This window comes from Populus euphratica, unplaced genomic scaffold (assembly GCF_000495115.2).
Source record: "Populus euphratica unplaced genomic scaffold, PopEup_1.0 scaffold212.1, whole genome shotgun sequence".
Lineage (NCBI taxonomy): Eukaryota > Viridiplantae > Streptophyta > Magnoliopsida > Malpighiales > Salicaceae > Populus > Populus euphratica.
Window position 1 is genome coordinate 494,590 of NW_011499976.1, and position 18,555 is coordinate 513,144.

Genomic DNA, 18,555 nt, shown 5'->3' on the forward strand with positions numbered 1-18,555 from the left:
ATAATCGTAAAACTATAGTTGTAACAACTAAAAATCCTAATTTATATATCGGTTTTTTGTGATACATTGAAAATTTCAAGGTAATTGTTTTATATATATATAAGTTCCACTATAATTTCTATCAAAATTTCAACAGAGTCTCCCTTATATTGAGAAGTCTCAAGATATCGACAAAATCATATTACACTTCAAATTTTATTTCACGTCTGGATCCAATCATCTTGGATCTCAACCTAACTCATCATCATCAACATAACATGTTTAGTTCAATAACATCATATAATGTAGTTTAAGTGAAAAATTCGATTTCAATTATAAACATGCATGATTAAATAGGTACTTAGAGTTACAGCCATTAGATTAAAGACATACATTTAAATTTATGGATTAATATTACATTTAAGTTTTAAGAGATAAGTGTTTTAATTTATAAATAATTACATGGTCAAAAGTAAAAGGTAATTAAACCAATATCCCTGCTAACATGACCATGATGGACATGAAAATAGAATTTAATGTGTACACATAAATATAAAAAGATAGTAACAAGCAATAACAATGACAGACAATAATATCTATGGAATTTATTTTGATACATAAAATTAGGTATAAATCTCTTTTACAATATACATTTTCCATCTATTATCAATATCCATCTACTATCCTATCTTATTTGCTGAGAATAATCTCATCTTGGAGATCTCAACATAACTCAACTGTTTTCGAACTCCATCTCTTTATAAATCAATTCTCACTTGATACCAAGATATTCATCTGTTGATATCATTATCTTATCTCATTCTTTTAGAATAATTAATCAATATTTTTCCTCATAATTTTTTTAAGGTAATTGCCGATACTAACGAATTTCATTAGTATCATTAGTCTCCCAATATTGGGTTAGACTAGTCAGTTATATTAACATGCCGATATCCTTCTCTATAATAGTTTATCAAATCTTATTCATATCTAGTTTACCATCAAAGTTGATGATGTCAAGAACCCTTAACATCATTAACCTCCTTACTTGAAGTAACTACTCACACTCGAAATGGTTGTTGATACTAATATGACCCATTGATATCATTAACTATTCTCGATCCAAATTAGTTAATCAACTTATCTTTTCACTTAACCAGGAGTAACTGTGTCGATGTTAATAATCTTTACTAACATTATTAGTTACCCAATTGCTCAGGATCGACTAATCAATTTAAAAAATATCAGCACCGATGAAATCCTATTAATACCATTAACTATCCTAACCCAAAAAGATAATTAATGCTATCTAAATCTTTCATTCATATTGAACCCCTTTCATTTTTTTTTTTATTAACATCATATGCATTATAACCATGATTACCAAGTATTATTTGCACACAATCTTAGTTATTAACGTTATGGTCACTAAGTATCCTTTACATAACCTTAGTCACTCTCATCACAATGCTAAGTATCAATTTATACCCTTAGCCACCGTTATTATGGTGTTAAGTGTCATTGTAATGTATCATTAGCCACTAATACTATAACAACCAATTATCTATCAATTCTCCTTTAATCTCCTAGTCATTATATATATCCAATAACCACATTAATTAATTTACTTAATATCTAAGTTATATATTAATTATTTTACTCATAACCTTTGGAATTTATTACTTCTAACTTCAATCAATTAATTCATATAATCTCTTCAAAACTTAAATATCCGGATAACTCATCTCAATTGTCAATAATTTTGGTAATTTCATATAATTATCCACACATTTGGTTAACCTCCCTCGGTTACTAATAAATTCAGTAATTTCATACAAATTACCTAGCATCTGGCTAACCTTTTTTGTTAGCCAATCAATCTAGTAATTTTATACAAATTATCCCATATCCTGTTAATTTTCTTGTTAACTAATAAACCTGGTAAGTAACTCTTTTAATTACCCAAGAAATTCAGTTAACCCATCTTGGTTGCCAAAATTAATCCGGTAATTTTAAATGAATTACTTAGCATTTGGCTAACCTCTTTTGTTAGTCAATCAATTCGGTAATTCCATACGAATTACTCCATATCTAGTCAACTTCCTTTATTATAACTAATTCTTTATTACCTCACTTATTCCTTAGAAAAATTTTATTATTTTTCTCATTATTTTATCCATCAAAACACGTTACTAATTTCTCTGTTCTTATGAATCCTAAACCAAAAATTCATTTTATGAAGGCCATCATCTCCATTATATATCATTATTTATCTATTATTTCTTATCTTAGTATCCATCACTCGTTGAAGTCATACCATGTTCAATCTTACATTTCAATGGGAGTTTATACATTTCTATATTTAACTTATAAATGTCTTGGGTTTCACAATAGTAGTTGAAAAATCTATATATGTTGTAGTTGATGAGTTTAACCATTTTATCCTAAAAAGAAAGAAAAAAGTTGGTGTAGATATTATTTTTTATAAGATAAACCTCGATGAAAATCAATAAGACACTAAGATTAAAAATGATCAAAGAAGATCCTATAATGACAACTCAACAAAATGAAAGCGAGGGAACCTTCATAAAGTTTTCCAAAGCAATTCAATGATTCAGAGGACTTTTCACAAGATGCTATAATTGGTTATCCAACAAGTGGAGTAGGAACAAGATTCTTGATGATAAATCAAATTGATAATATTGCTTTTATCTTTACACTTAAACCTAAGAATAATGATGAAACCTTGTTGTGATCTAGTTTTTTTTTTTTGACAAGTTAAAGAGAAAAAAAGACCTAAATAGAAATTTCTCCATTAAATAAAACTCGTTAACCAAATAAATGACTACTCTCATTGTCAAAAATTAGACATTCATCAACTTTCTCTCTTTTTGTTGTCTTCTTATGACTCTCTTCTTCTCATCTCCCCAACCTAAGGATTAAGATTTAAGCAAAATAAAATTTTAAACTAATTTATTTAATTTCCAAAATAAAAGGATCAAAATAGAAAGTTGGAAATATCTTAAGACAAAACTAACAAAAAAGGTGGTAACAATATAAAAAAGGTTCTCGTTATTGTTGTTGTTGTTTTTTAAATTTTGATCCCTTTATTTTTAATATTTTTCAACATTAAAATTAAATTATTTTTAATGAAATCGAGCAACAACCTAATTTTGAATTTTTTTATATCATGACAAAAACATAGATAAAAAAATATAAACAAATTATTAGCTCCAAATATCAATCAATACAATATCAAATAATAAAATTACAAATTAAAAAAAATTAGATGAGTAAAGCTAGAATATATATAACCAGAGTTCAAACTGAATTGTTTTTAAAATAAAATGGTTTCCACTTGTTACTTATCTCAATTTTGGTCTATTTATTATCAATCTACTATGAACAATAATATTAAATAACTTTTTCATGAAATTGAATACCAACCTAATTTCATGATGTTTTTTATAATGTTTTTTGGGACTGTAATAAGCACATGAAAAGGAAATCAGAATAAATCATAAATCTTAAATCTCAATCAACACAATTTTGAAGGATTTAATTGTATAAAAAAATAATGAAAAAATTTAAAATAAAAAAATCTTTTTATGAATCCTTATTGTTTTGCCTCACAATTCACAGCAAATTGCAGATCCCTTTTAGTTTTTTTTTAATATATGTTTTTGTATGCCAATCCCAATTTTATTCAATTATATAATATACATGAATTATTATTTTAGAATTTTATTTAATAATTGGTGTGAGTGTGTAAATTTAGATTATAAACTATAAAACTATTTCACTTACTGTATATACATGTATATGACTATACAAAAATATTTACAAACAAATGTGACTTGGCCATCTTAGACTAAACACCTGTGATATGTAAGATTAAAAAGTTATAAATCATTAAATATAAGTGAAATATATGTTTTATAATATGTTATTATCACTATTGGTAATATAGATATTTATGTTATGGTAATCATCAAAATTCATAACTGCAAAAGCATATATATTTGTTATTCATAATACAGGTGTGCGAGCAAATGTTGATTTATAATAACAATTGAATTCTTTAAAAAAAAATAGATTCTCGTATCCATTGGTTTACTCAAACTTGATGAATTATTATTACAGACTGTTTGATATTATAATAATTTTTATTTTTTATTTAACTATAGAGAAAAAAAATTTAGTTAGTAAAATAAATTCAACCCCATAATAATTCTGTTTAAACTTTAATTTTATAGAAGCTAAAATAATATTTTTGTATTTATTTATAAAGACCCACTTTTTATTTATTTTATATATATAATTTATTTTATAACAATTTTAATTAAATACATATATTTTTAACCGTAATTAAAAATATTTTTTTAAAACATATTTTTTAAAACTACAAACACAAAAGCTATCATAATGCTAAAACCACACTTAAAGTTAAGTATATACTTATATTTTTTGGTAGTTTTAGATGATTAAATTCTTTTGTCAAATACAGTATAGTAATTTATCTTAATTTTTCATTGATTTATGATAGTCTTAAACTCAAATGTGCACAAAAATTAATATTCTTACCGATAAATTTGAATAAAATTTTGATAGTGTTCATGTTAATGCAGATTGTGACAACTTATAACTCATAAAACAAAAAAATAAAATAAAATAAAATAATTGAAGCCTTTGAATAAATAAATCCCTTGATAGGAAACTTCACTTCATGACTAAAACATGGCTACCACATAGCTCCTTCAAAGCTTAAAATAGCGGGCTCCCTTGATTTTTTTTTTTTAATATATAGTGGCTGTCACTCATGTAAGTCAAATAAAGGAATTAATACATTTTTTTATTCTACCAAGTTTGCTATGACATCAAACAAGAAACTACTTAGTGTAGGGAGGTCCATTATAACTCCATGCACCATCAATCCAAATCAAGCCACATCAACAACCAAATAATCTATATTTTATACAAGATAAATTAACCTAAAAAGAAAAACAAAGATAGAATAAAATACCATAACAATATCCAAAGATATATCAAATTATTAATTTGGCATGATGATTTATAGTTTGTGAAATCAAAAGGGATATAAAATGCTTAAAACTCTCAAGTAAACAAACATCTTAATTAAAAAGTCGCACTCTAAACGGCTGCCAACCTTACTCTCAATCCTTTTATAATTGCTTACAAGGAGGACTTGATATATTTCTGATTTTGGAAAGTTTTTCTCGTAAAGCTAAGGACATCTAACAAGAAATTATTTTATGCAGCAAGGTTTATCATAACTCCGGTCCAAATTAACCCGTGTCATCTAATAATATAACTTAAAAAAAATCCAACAATTCATAAAGAAATTATAAATAAAACTAAAAAATTTGGGTCAGTTTAGCTATTTATATAAATAACAAACTAGATTAATATATATTTTTTAAATCATTTTATAACTTAGTTGGAAGCATGTGGGGCGAGTCTATAGTTATGGATTTGATTTTTGGTGATGAGAACTAAATTGTTTTTGTTCCATAGTGATGATTTATTATTTATATATATTTAAGTTATTTATGTATATTTAAAAAAAAACAAATAACATATTACTTATTTTTTATAAAATAATAAGAAAAGACAAAAAGGTCTAGATGTGTGGCCCCCTTAGACTTTTTTTAAGAAGCTCATGAATTTTTTTTATTGAACATTAGTTTTTTTTTTCAAGTTTTTTATTTAATATTAAGTTTTTATTGAATTTTATCATTTAATATTAAATTTATTATAAATTATTTTTTTATATTTTTATCATATAATAAAATAAAAAATTAATTTAATGTAGTAGAGTCCATAACTTAAGTTAAGATGAACTAGATTTTGTTTTTTGTTTTCAATTGATTCTTTTTTTGGAATCTATCTAGTTGATAATGTCACCTTACATCAATTGTTATATAATTTAGTTTAAAACTTAAATTAAGTAAAGAATCAATTTAATATTTTTAAGTTTAAATTATTATTTTAAATTAATCTTTAATAATATAACTATTACTTTTTTACATTTTAATTTTTTTATATATAATCCACAACGAGAGTGTGGAAAACAAAATAATTATCCCAACTTCAAAACTATTTCTCACTGTTATTGTAATTGGATTTGTCAAATTCTTTTTATGAATTTATTATTTAAATAATCAGTGAAGATCCATAAATATTTTTTTTCAATATAACTTTTTTTTTAATTGTCTCAATTTTGTTTTTAATTTTTTTTAAATTTTCTAACAATCATCCGTGTTATTTTTGAATCGATCAAGTCAACTAGATTATATTAAGATAATTTTTATATAATTTAATTTTAAATCCAAGCTAAACAAAGAGTTGAGTTGAAATTTTTTTTATTAATGTGGTATTTTTTTTAATTTCATTCTTAAATTATTTTATTAGTTAACCAAGTTATCTTTAAACTAGTTAAGTTAACTAGGTTATGCTAAACAACTTTTAAATGATTTGATTTTAAATTCTAATTAGATAAATAGTTAGGTTGAATATTTTTTTTCTATTAATTTTATCTTATTTTTCTTGATTTTATTTTCAAATTTTTTTTATTGATTTGTCAAATTGTTTTAAATAACTAAGTAAATTAAATCATGTCATGATAACACACACAATTTAGTTGATAAAAAGTTAAATAAAAAGATTTAAGGCAAAATATTTTTTTTTGGTTATGTTAAAAGACTCTCTACGTGGCACATCGGACCCACAGAGTGCACACGAGTGAAGCAGCTCCACGTTACTTTCGCTCACAAACTTCCACGCCGCTTGCCCTCGGGTTCGGTGGCCAGCGCACATCTTTCCTCTGCTCAGCTCATCTAAAGGCTAAAGCTGACTGGGCCCTATCTTCCTTTACCACGCTCTCACAAAGCGCGTGTTTAAAATGAGATCCCTCCCTTCCAAATCGCGTCGACTATCGCTGTATCAAATTAACTAAATTAAGCTCGTCATCTAGAGATTTTCGCTTAAAATATCCGAATAAAAAAATGAAGAAGAAGGAAATAAGAGCATGATCATTCCTTTTAGATAAACTTTTATTGCGTAATGGTACGGTGGGCTACTATGCTCTCTCTTTTTAATTATTAAATTCAAATTAGATCAAATATTATAAGAAGTAAATTATAAAAATTAAATCAACTCTTTCCTGCATAAAGAACTTTTTCTAAAGTTAAAGTGTTGATAAAGATAACGGCAACTGAAGATAAACTGAATAAATAAATAAATCTAAATCTAAATATTTGATTATTTGTCCAGATATGTTTAATAGTTTTGTTTGTTAAAATTAGTTTTTGGGTTAAATCAAATAACAATAAAAACAGATACATATAAAATTAATTGAATAAAATAAATAAAAAATATTATTCAAAGCTTTACATATTAGAAATATTGTTCAGAAATAAATTTTATCTATATAAAACATTAAAAAATTATAGATAAATCAAAATATTCTCATCAAGAATTAAATACATATAAAATAATTAAAAAATAACCACTATTTAAAAAAATTTAAATAAAAAAAATTATAGAGAAGGTGAATTAATTGAAATATAAATCAAGAAGTTATTTTAAAAATAGATATATAAAAAATACATCAATTTAAAAAAAAAAAGAAGAAGAAGAAGGAAAAAACCAAATGTTGCTGGGGTTGACAAACTAGACCAGCGAGAAGGCCTATAATAATAGGCCGAGATGCGTGACCCTAATTATTTAAAAAAATTGCTTGGAGCAGTAAACATGTAATTCGTTTTTATTTTTTTTTAATTTTTAAAGTCAAACAAAACATTAAGATTTTAGCTATTATAATAGTAAAAAAAATTAAGGTTTATGATTTTTTTTTACCTAGAAAACCTAACCCATTTATGACTTAAAAACACTTAAAAAACACTCTAGATATCTTGCTAAACTCATTGATGATTTTAAAAAATATAAAAACCTTGCATAAAAACTTGAAATCAATTTGAAACAAAAAAAATTCCTAGCTCATGTTTGTTTTTCCCCCCATCAGTTTTAAGGTGAAAAAAAAAATTAAGTGGAATTACTCTCACTTAAAATTAATCATTTTAAAGGCCAGAATTAATGTAAATAATTATTTTTTCTCTCTACCATCAAAATCAACCTCCCCCCCTCAAATGATGAAATTATAAATAATAAAAATAAAATTTTAAATTAAAAATTACCTTGTTCTTAATTTTAAAAGAATTAAGGGACTTGATATTTATAATTTGTAACTTAAGGATCATAATGAACATTTCACCTACTTTGATAGGGCCACTCATTCCCTCTATTTTTTTCCCCATTTTATTTCCATGTCTTTAAATCTCATATTTTCCTAAAAAATTAATCTAAATTGGCCTTTAATTTAGTCATATAAGGATGAAAAAAGGGATAGAATCCACAATGAACTGTGAAGGATGTTATAAGGCATGAGGAATAGTATTTTCTCTATGCATTTTAGTGTATTTTATAATATTAACAATACATATAAAGGAACAATTGCATCTATTGTGTTTTTGTAATTTTTAAAAAATTTATTTTATAAAAATTGCTTTTAGTTGATGTTGATTTTATATTTATATATGTTTGGTTAAAACTGTGGTTGCAATTAAAGTTGAACAGAAAATATAATGTGTTTGGTTAATAATGCTTTTAAAATTGAGGTTATAAAATAATTTTAAAAAATATATATTAATGGTTTTTAATTTAAATATTGTAAATTTAACTATTATTATTACATCATGAAATAAATAATACTTTATATAAAATATTTTTTGTTATTCCATTAAACTATCTACAATTCTATCACGTATGAAATACATTCGACAAAGATTATAATTTTTTTAGTTTTTCAAGCACGCAACAACATCAGGTAAAATATATTCAGGAATAAAATTAAAATCGCGTTTAAATTCTGTAAATGCTACATTATCAAGCGACGATCTCTGTGTAATTTATATAACCCGGTTTAATACATGTTAAGCTTTGGACCGGACCTGATCTAATAAAAACTAATTCGACTGAAATAGTGAAGTTTGCTACACTGTTCATATTAATTGCACTATTTAGTGAACGATGCAATTAGCATTAACAGACAATGCAGACATGAACAGTGCAGCTAATTGCGCAATTAGATATATTGTTCATGTTAATTGTACTGTTTAGTAAATAATATAATTAGCATACTAAATTGTTAATATTAATTGCACTACTATTCATGCTAATTACACTATTTATTTAACAGTTTAAATAGCTTGAAGAGTATGCATTAAACAATAATGTATTACTTTTTTTCCCCTTATTTTTGCCCACACAAAAATATTATAAGAATTATAAATAATAAATTATATTTTTTTTATACATATATATTTTAAACAAAATATAGACACAATATCATTACCAAACAAATTATAGATAGCAACCTAAATGTCGTTGCAAAGTTCTTGATACCTTATAACACTCGCCAAAGAAAGAGCAATTTTTTGGAGGGGCAACATTCCAGCAATACAATAACTAAAAACAACAAAATAAACCTTTCTTCTAATCCATTTGATTTTCTTTTTTCTTATGGAAGGTCAGAAAATAACTCGTTTTAAGGGTTTCCCGTAATCTGTGTGTATTTCACACGGCAATGAATGGTGTGTAGGGATGGATTTTGTTGACAAAACCCAAGAGCATTAATGCATCGTAATGGTCAAATAACAGCAGCTTAGGCGATCTTGAATTTCTGGGCTGAAACGTCTTCGATAATCAAGTGAGGTTGGTATGACAGTGCCCACATATCACAGTGACACGCGGTTTGTTGAAGAGGATGACAAGACTGATCTTCCTGGCATGGCAGATCTGCAAGCTTCCTCTCCCTTTTCAAACCAGCCATAACTCCACCCTCAACCACACCACAACAGTTGAAGCGCAAATGGTCAATTTGATCTCCCCATCGTGGTGAGTCAGTGACCTTTTTCTTACGAGTACTTATTTGGTTTTTGCCTTTTTGTTTTCTTCATCTCAGGAATTTATGATCTGCGTGTCACTGAACAGCAGTGGTGGTTTGGGAGGGGGACCAAAGTATGTGATGTATTTGTCTTTAGGGATTGAAAATCACCTCTGGGCCAACTTCTCTTTGTCTTCTCGGGGGTGCCGAGGAAAGGTGTAATAATAATCGTTTTTTAAAATATTTTTTAGTTATAAAATATATTAAAATAAAATTATTTTTAGCATAAATACATCAAAATAATATAAAAATATTAATTTAAAATAAATAAAAAAATAAAAAATTTCAAATATTTCCAAAAATATTTCTAAAATACAAAATCAAAGCTCCACGTCATTCCATAAAGAACGATCTACCTCACCATGTCTCTGGTTTAACTACAAAACACCCCTTCAAATTTAGGGGCTATATCCTTTGACTATCTTTTCATAATTCCCGTGAGCTTTCAGTTCTTTTATTCGAATTATCTCTTTCTATTTATCTCCATAAACTTTCTGCGTACTTTCAATGTTCTTCTCCATTTGATGTAATGAACTAAACTTTTTGTGGGTTTTAGGAGAACCTTTTATATAACTTTTGCAATATCCACTTGAATATTTTTGTATTTTGTGTTTGGCAATTATGATATAGGATTTTTTAAAAAATATTTTTTGTTTGAAATGATATTAAAATGATTTTCTTCATATTTCTTTTTACTTTTAACATTAATATATCAAGACTATCGAAAAAAATTAAAAAAATATTAATTTAATATTTTTTTTAAAAATATTTTTGAAAAACATCTAAAACAAAACCGAAACCTCAAGGCTTCAAGGGGGTAGTTAGAAAATAATTTTAGTTTAGGGGTTAATTGACAGAACCTTGAAATTGCTAGGGGAGGCTTGTAGTTTAGCCCCTCCTACTAAGAATTTAAAACCATTGACTCTGCAATTCCTTAGCAGCGATTAGGTGCAATCCCCCGAACCATTTTGGATCATTGAATAGGAAAAAGCCAAGGCTGAGTAGATAAAACACAACTTCGAAATTGGTGGGTGGGTGTTATAAAAGCAACCGCTTGAAACCACAGCACTCGTTGCCTATTCAATTTATCCCCTCCTTTTCTTCTTCAGGACTCACTAAAATAGAGAGAGAGAGAGAGAGAGAGAGAGAGATGGGGAATTGTCAAGCCATAGATGCAGCAACACTAGTGATTCAATACCCAAGTGGAAAAGCAGAGAACTTTTATTGGCCTGTGAGTGCTAGTGAGGTTATGAAGATGAACCCTGGTCACTATGTTGCTCTTCTCCTCTCCACCAACTTGTATCCAACCAATAACAATGGAGAATGCCCCGCCAACACCACCGCTAACAATACTCCTTTGAGGGTCACACGAATTAAGCTTCTTAGACCTACTGATACTCTTGTTCTTGGCCATGTTTATAGACTCATTACCACTCAAGGTTTGTCATATTTATTGGTCTATACTAGTTAACTTCCTTCCATAGTTTTTGAATTTAGACTTATTTTCTTACTGGGGTCTTGTTTTTTCAGAGGTTATGAAGGTTTTATGTGCAAAGAAACAAGCTAAGCTGAAGAAAAATGAGCCGGGATCCGAAGAGAAACCTGAAAGGGTGAAAGAAAAGCTGGGATCAGGACTGGACACAAAAGCTAGACGATCTGAACAACAGAAGGAAAATCAGGTGACTCATATTTTAATTTGTTGAGAATACTTCACACAAGTCCTTGCTACCTTCTAGTTCTGCTTAGTGTTGTAAAGCCGCATGTCTTAATTAATTACTTTCCAAAACATTTCAGGTGACAAAAAATGAAAGAAGCAGACCGAAGACAACAACCTCAACCAACTCTACTGCCATAGCCAGATCAAGAGCATGGCAACCCTCACTACGAAGCATTTCAGAGGCTGGCAGTGGCAGCTAATCATATCTTCCTTCCATGCTGACATGAGGATCAAACACATGGGCTTGCCAGCAAAATCCAGGCTTGCTTCAACCTGCTAAATCAAAGACAGATAATCCATGGAGGCAGGTAGCCACTGGGACAGATTAAAGTATATCTTCCTTCAAGTACATATTTGGCTAATGCGGGCATACTTTGTACAGCAAAAGGTGGTATCTTAATCCTGGCTGTAACTTAAAGACTGTTGTTTTGAAATGAAATCAAACTTTGTCTCAAGTTTTTTTAGTACAATAATTGTGGTGGGATTATTGCTATGTAGTGTTACTGCTAATCAATCAATCAACCACTCAAATATACAACACCAAAAGACAGGAGATTATGTTAAAGTAGAGAATCAAAGAAGATTAAAGAAATCATACAATTTCATGGTTCGGAATTCAGATTCTAATGGTGGGCATATGCCCTCCCTCCCCCTCCCTCCGAGTGATCCTTGTAAGCAAACGCAGGGACACCGTACATGCGAAATTTTTTATATTTGAAGGTTAAAACATGTGGAAACCATGTTTGTGTTTAAAAATTCAGTCAACTTGAGCATGGTCCTGAACCATCAAGGATTTAAAGTTATCCTGCAAGATTCAGACATATTTATTACGCCATTAACACTAATTTTCATTAATATTAACCACTCATGGATTTGAAGGGGTTAATACTTAATACACAAATGCGATTAATGATCCAAGTAATTAATTATGGGAAAAAGGAGGACAAATTAAGGAATTGAAATAACAGAGCAAGCCAGATGTGAAAGTTGAAACAGGATTCAGGACCAAGTATTTTTGTAATCAAATATGAAATAATTCCAGCATCTGGCCGCCAGCTATTTTGCGAGGAAAAAACAGCAGGGAAAGAAGCTTAAAAAAGACAATGTTTAACGCCCCAGATGCTGCATTAAAGCCAATGACAATGGGCTCCTATGAATCTGTAAATGGACTTCAGAAATTTTAATCATCCATAGTCCAAACTCATTTTTTTAAGGTTGATGATGGACCGACAGCAATAACCAACTGATTAGCATGGACATTATTTCAGAGATATGAGATGACAATGTCCCTCAGCGGCTTCACCTACTATCGTAATTGCTTAGAAATAAATCTTCACTTTATTGGTTACGGAAATTTCACCGTGGTCCAAACAAAAACTAGCTCATCTTACAGGACAAGGCATTGACTAGTGCACATCAATCTTCAAGATTCTGATGGCACGCAAGAAAGACAAATTTGAAAAGGTGGGATGGATACATATGTAGAATAATGATTCCATAGCTTACTTGATCTTTCAGTTTAGTATGGCGTCTAAGCATGTCCTCCAGCATGGTCCAGAAAAGCAAATGTAGATGCGTCATGCGTTGCTGTTCTTGACGTGTAAAAACTGGTGCAAAATAAAAAGAAAATGTTCTTGTACAAAATGATATCGATAGGAAGGAGAGATGGCATTCATTTGTTTGGACAACTTGTTGATATGTTGCTAGAAACCTCTGGTTTCACTACCGTTTGTAAGAGGCATCGCTAGTTTCACCATCTTATTTACTGGGAGAAAATAACGCAAAAAGTTGGTATAAACTATCACAGATACGTGATTAATGCAGGAAACAGTGTGATTTTCCCAGAAAAAGAGCAGAGCAGAGCAGAGATGAATATTCTGTGCTGAGACATGCCTAAGCGTCACTAAACTGCCTGTGATCATTAGGCCCGTATATTTGACTTTGAAAAAAACATCATTCGGTAAGTTGCAAGTGCATCAAAAGAAGTGGAATGATTCTCTCTGCATCATTCTTTCCATTTCTCCTTTTCATGGTCAAGAAGCAAGACAGACCAGTGCTAGCAAAGCAAAAGATGGTCTTGTTCTTTCCTTTAATAAGCTGAAATCATGGAGCACAACTGCGACCAACTCACCCTTAGAACATTCACTCACTCCTAAGCATGGTAAGGCAGGGCATTATAGGTGGTCCAAATTCGTGCAAGTGCCTGCCGCGTGGGCCATCATAGACTGTTTGCCACTATTTACCAAATTTATAGCACTCTCCCTCTCCCTCTCCCTCTCCCTCTCTCTATATATATAGATTTTGTCTCTAGTTTGAACAATCATTGAAATATACAATCGAATTAATGAGTTGTGGAGCAGTGTATGTGGAATGTAGGCCATTCCCTATGCCTGGCTGAAGTTGCTATGTCATGATATCTTCTCCCTGCTTGGCCTCTCAATTAATTCATTGGAATAACTCCTTTTCATTTCGTTTCAATGGGCATGGAGGGCTTTCACGCATCTTACTGTGAAAACAAAAAAAATTACAACTAAGGTTTTGTAAAGTCATACTTTTTATTTCTAAAGAAAACTTGTTCTCAAAAATCTATAATTCATAAAATTGAAATGAGGATGTTTCAGATCTTTTACCTAAACGGATTCCCTGAACAATTGAATACATGAAGTGGGTAAATTTGCACTCGGAAGTGATGGAATGAACTTGAAATATGCACTTAATCCGTGCAATTTGATCAAACCGTTAATCATCAGCAAATTTGTTTTCTTCTCCGAGAACATTACAGGTTTCACAGCATTTCAAGAGATGGAGATTGGTGTAAATAGACGCCACACTCACATCGCTTTCATGGAAGTATGAGAGGATTGATAATAGATTCCTCCTTTTAAAAGCAAAGAAAGAGACAATCTCCAACTCTTATTTCTCAACCATATCTTGTAGTAAACGCAATTCGTTTCCATCCATTAGCTTCCTGAGCCCAACAACCCTCCTAATCACTGATAAAGAAGCATCCTAATCTGAAAGAAACATGTAGCTTTGACTCCATTGTTTATCCATTTATTTCTCTGTAAATTCTCAACACCGCAGGGAGTTTTACAAGCAGGATCACAGCGGTTGCAAAAGGACTGGTTCTATCCTCGTTTTGACACAAAAAATGGGAGCCTGGAAGCGTGGGCTTGTGACTTGTAGCCCAAGTCTAGAGCTTCAGGTGTTTTGATTGTTGTGGGTTTATGGGCTATTAGCCCAACTCCTAAGTTTTGCATGTTGCCTTGGCTTCCATAGAGCAATGGAGGCTCTCATCTTGTCATGCAAATTTAGTCCACTATAATTCATTGCCCATGTGTTGCCACGGCACATGTGTGTCTATATGCTAGTAGTAAATATTTTTTTGTTTTGATTATGTGCATGTAGACCACTTTACAGGAAAAACTAATACAAGCTATAATTCTCAACTGATTAAATTTTAGGTATATTTTTTTAGATATTAGTAGTTTAAGTTTTATAAATTTTAAAATTATTAAAAACTCAACTAAACACTGCTTTCTTCATATCACGCTACAAGTTCATAATAGCTCTTCACTCACTTTATAATAGCTTTTCTAGGAAATAAGACTTTTTGAGTTGTCACACACATGTAGATTTATAGAAAATTTTGCAGTGTCATTCAGCAGCTGCAGTCTCATTCACTGGTGCAACATGTTCATGCTTGTCAAATTGGCTGAAGTTTCCCTTCTGCTTGAAGAGCTGATTATGATGGTGCCTGCAATACAGACGATGCTCATGGGCTACGAAGTTTGATGGGCTGATGACACAGCCTCCATGAGCGCATCTGAAACAAGCCTTATGATAAGATGTTCCATCAACTGCCACCTGAAAGATGTAAGTTGGAGACAAGAAACTATAAGATACTTTTCTTTATCCATGACATCAAAAGTTCATCTATGAGAATATTAGGAAACAGACAATCATGGGGTGAAGATTACACATGGGCTTGAATTTCTTGAATTGGAGCCTTAAGTTCTAAAGAGTACTGACGAAGTATAAAAATGGAGAGCAATGTGGTGCAAAGATGTCGATTTGTCAAAACATTTTGATATAAAACAGAAAAAACTCTGAAGTTCTTAGACATGCTTGCTGCATTTGCTTTCTAGCTGCTGCCATTAGTTTTAAACATGCTCATAAAACAAGCAAAACCATCTGCTGCAACCATTTGAACAGATTTATTTGCTTAATGTTTTTTTAAAATGATTTATTCTGTCAAATCATGCACTATTACTATTATGAAAGCACACCATTTACCCTTTCGAGTGGGTAAACAGTTTTCTTGCAAGCAACGCATTTCTCCTGAGTTCCGGCAAACATACTTGAAACTTTGCTGTTGCTCTGGACCTGTGCAATGCCATTCACAAAAAGAAGCATCTTAATAGTCATTTCAAACAATAATAAATCAAATATGAAATAGCTGCAACTTGCATTGAAGTGTTAATACAGCTGTCAAGCTTTTCACCGGGGGTACCTGATCGGCAGACCGGTCACCTCTAACGGTTTTTGAAGTCCCTGGGGAAGGGAGAAGAATATTAGCGTGTGAATAAACTTGAACAAGCAGATATTACAGCAGGGCAATGCGCTTAAAGAAATAATAGCCGGTATTCACCTTTGAAGCTTTTATCCAAGCTGCCTGTCATCTTTAAAAGTTGATCGAAGTGAGGCTTGCAATATAAAACGCCTTCAAACGATGAGTAGTTGCTCAACTGCAAAGGTGAAAAGGAAAACGTTTAGATTAATTAAAAAGGAAAACATCGTAGAAAACACAACAGTTCATGTTTTTGCGATACAAGGAAAAAGGACAGAAGTTTTCTTCGGAACCTGAACCCCGAGCTTCTTGAAATCTTTATAGCATGCACAAAAGTATTTTGCATCTCTGGTTTTTCATAGTAGGTTTCTGAACATGGCTACCATGCATTAGCTTGAACAGAGAATCCTAAGTGTAGATGTCAGTATTCCTATTCTGCTATTCGTTAGTTCTTCAATATCTGACCACCTTTCTCTGATCACTAGCTCAATTACTTCCTATACGGGTTTGCTATGTCTTTTAATTGCTGGAACAAGCTCCAGGGTTCACCCTGATAAGCATGAGCAGAGATGTAACTCTAAATGTCATGAGATTAGAGAATGAATAGGCAACTCAATAAGCGATCCAAATACGCTTCCAATAGAAGAGAAGTTTCAATATATCTGGACAGATGAGTGAAATCCTTTGACAGCAAGTTTCCTTTCCAATGTGTTCACATTCAATGCAATTGCCATGAAATTATGCCATACTGCACGCTGGTTCAGTTAAAACACATTTCTAGTGGTACCTAGCAGTCAGTTTATGGCAGAGAAGAAAATGAAAAAAAAAAAAACTCACTATAAATTATCTTATCTGTACGTTCATGCTGCAGGTCGCATATCAGCTTAATATGATTCAGTTAAACGAGGAAACAAAGTTCAATAGGGATAAAATCTGATTCACACGCCCCAAGGACTAACGAAACAGTCAGTTTGCATTTGATATCTGCAGGAAGACTGTTCAATCAGCTTTACGGTTTGGAAATGAATAAAATTCCATTGTTCTGTTCCCAACTACCCAATAGGCCGACAAAAACAAAAGCAACAAGAATTGCTTTTTAACCACACACAAGTCATTGCTTGTTTGGCAACGATTTGAAAATGAGATCTCTCTCTCAGCCCCACCTCTCCTTCCCCTTGGCGGCCTGTGGGGCGCAGAACTCCTTGATCACTACTCAAAAATCGAGGATCCACAAGCAAATTTCACGGCCGAAAGAAAGTGACCTATCATCAACCAACTAGGACAAACAGCATCTAACAATATCGAAGGATCTAAACTACCCCTTCTGTAGACCATCCAGTTGAAATGGTCATGTGAAAAAAGAAGGATGAATACAAGTGCAAAATCATAATTTCAATCTGGACTCCTGAGCGGAAAAAAAAAAAAAACGTTTTATATTGTCCGAGAAATACATGCTGGATAATTGTGTTGGCAAAACAAATCAGCTTAAGAAATAAAAATGAGAAAAAAAGCACCTTTTAGCTGACAAGTTAGCACCTAATCTTGACACACCAAGCAAGCACACAATCATCCACCTAAAACAACTCCCCTCCCAATCAAAATATCTATAACCATCTACTACAAAAGTGATAATATTGAACCAGAGGGTGGCTATAAATATGTATGATCCAGTAAAAGAGGATATATCAATGACAAAGCTCAGCTCTATGAGTTTCTGCAGACTCTTTCATGTGCTTATGATATAAGGGACTCGGTAACTTACCTTTAGGGTACCCTTGCAGTGGTGGCATCTAAAACAAGCCTTGTGATAGACTTTGTTATCAGCAGTGAGTTGATCCACGAAGTACACAGTCTTCTCACATGACTTACACTTCTGGGTTGTCCCTGCAAATGGTGCCATAGGTAAATTCTTTACTTTGTTAAGTACGCTGATGGATAGCAGTAGATATTGATTGATGATATCTATCTAGCTACCAAGCGCTTTCTCCCTGTCTCCTCTCTTTCTGATGAATCTTCTTCTCCTTCTTCAAATATCAATAAGCTTTCTGCTAGCAGAGAAATGATTGGAGGGGATGATGATGAAAAAGAGAGTGCCAAAATTCATGTGGGTGCGTTTGAGATTTACAGCTCAGCCTCAGACAGCTAGAGAGAAACCTAACGATACAAAAACAATTTCCTAGTGGTCGACTTTAGATCCATTAGAAAACATGCAAGCAGTCTTTGGTGGCGGCAATTTGGTAATTTTATCAACAAAAGTAGTTTGAC

At 30.9% G+C, this 18,555-nt stretch overlaps 2 protein-coding genes across 2 annotated transcripts; one reads left to right on the top strand and one right to left on the bottom strand.

Annotated features, from left to right (window-relative positions):
* The first annotated feature begins 11,060 nt into the window (after positions 1 to 11,060).
* On the top strand, positions 11,061 to 12,187 carry LOC105139562 (uncharacterized). Its single transcript, XM_011046039.1, has 3 exons — positions 11,061 to 11,442; positions 11,534 to 11,682; positions 11,798 to 12,187. The coding sequence occupies exons 1-3, from the start codon at positions 11,154 to 11,156 to the stop codon at positions 11,918 to 11,920; spliced, it is 561 nt and encodes a 186-aa protein (XP_011044341.1). The 5' UTR covers positions 11,061 to 11,153; the 3' UTR covers positions 11,921 to 12,187.
* Positions 12,188 to 15,245: 3,058 nt separating this feature from the next.
* On the bottom strand, positions 15,246 to 18,555 carry LOC105139565 (LIM domain-containing protein WLIM1-like). Its single transcript, XM_011046046.1, has 5 exons — positions 18,053 to 18,555; positions 16,372 to 16,468; positions 16,234 to 16,274; positions 16,017 to 16,106; positions 15,246 to 15,587 (listed from the first exon to the last, which is right to left on the bottom strand). The coding sequence occupies exons 1-5, from the start codon at positions 18,188 to 18,190 to the stop codon at positions 15,378 to 15,380; spliced, it is 576 nt and encodes a 191-aa protein (XP_011044348.1). The 5' UTR covers positions 18,191 to 18,555; the 3' UTR covers positions 15,246 to 15,377.

Excerpts from the sequence above, each read along its gene's own strand:
- LOC105139562 (XM_011046039.1), top strand. The coding sequence starts at position 11,154 with ATGGGGAATTGTCAAGCCATAGATGCAGCAACACTAGTGATTCAATAC. Across the intron at positions 11,443-11,533 it reads TAGACTCATTACCACTCAAG|AGGTTATGAAGGTTTTATGT; the intron begins GTTTGTCATATT and ends TTGTTTTTTCAG. Across the intron at positions 11,683-11,797 it reads AACAACAGAAGGAAAATCAG|GTGACAAAAAATGAAAGAAG; the intron begins GTGACTCATATT and ends AAAACATTTCAG.
- LOC105139565 (XM_011046046.1), bottom strand. The coding sequence starts at position 18,190 with ATGGCACCATTTGCAGGGACAACCCAGAAGTGTAAGTCATGTGAGAAG. Across the intron at positions 16,275-16,371 it reads CTTGGATAAAAGCTTCAAAG|GGACTTCAAAAACCGTTAGA; the intron begins GTGAATACCGGC and ends TCCCTTCCCCAG. Across the intron at positions 16,107-16,233 it reads GTGACCGGTCTGCCGATCAG|GTCCAGAGCAACAGCAAAGT; the intron begins GTACCCCCGGTG and ends GGCATTGCACAG.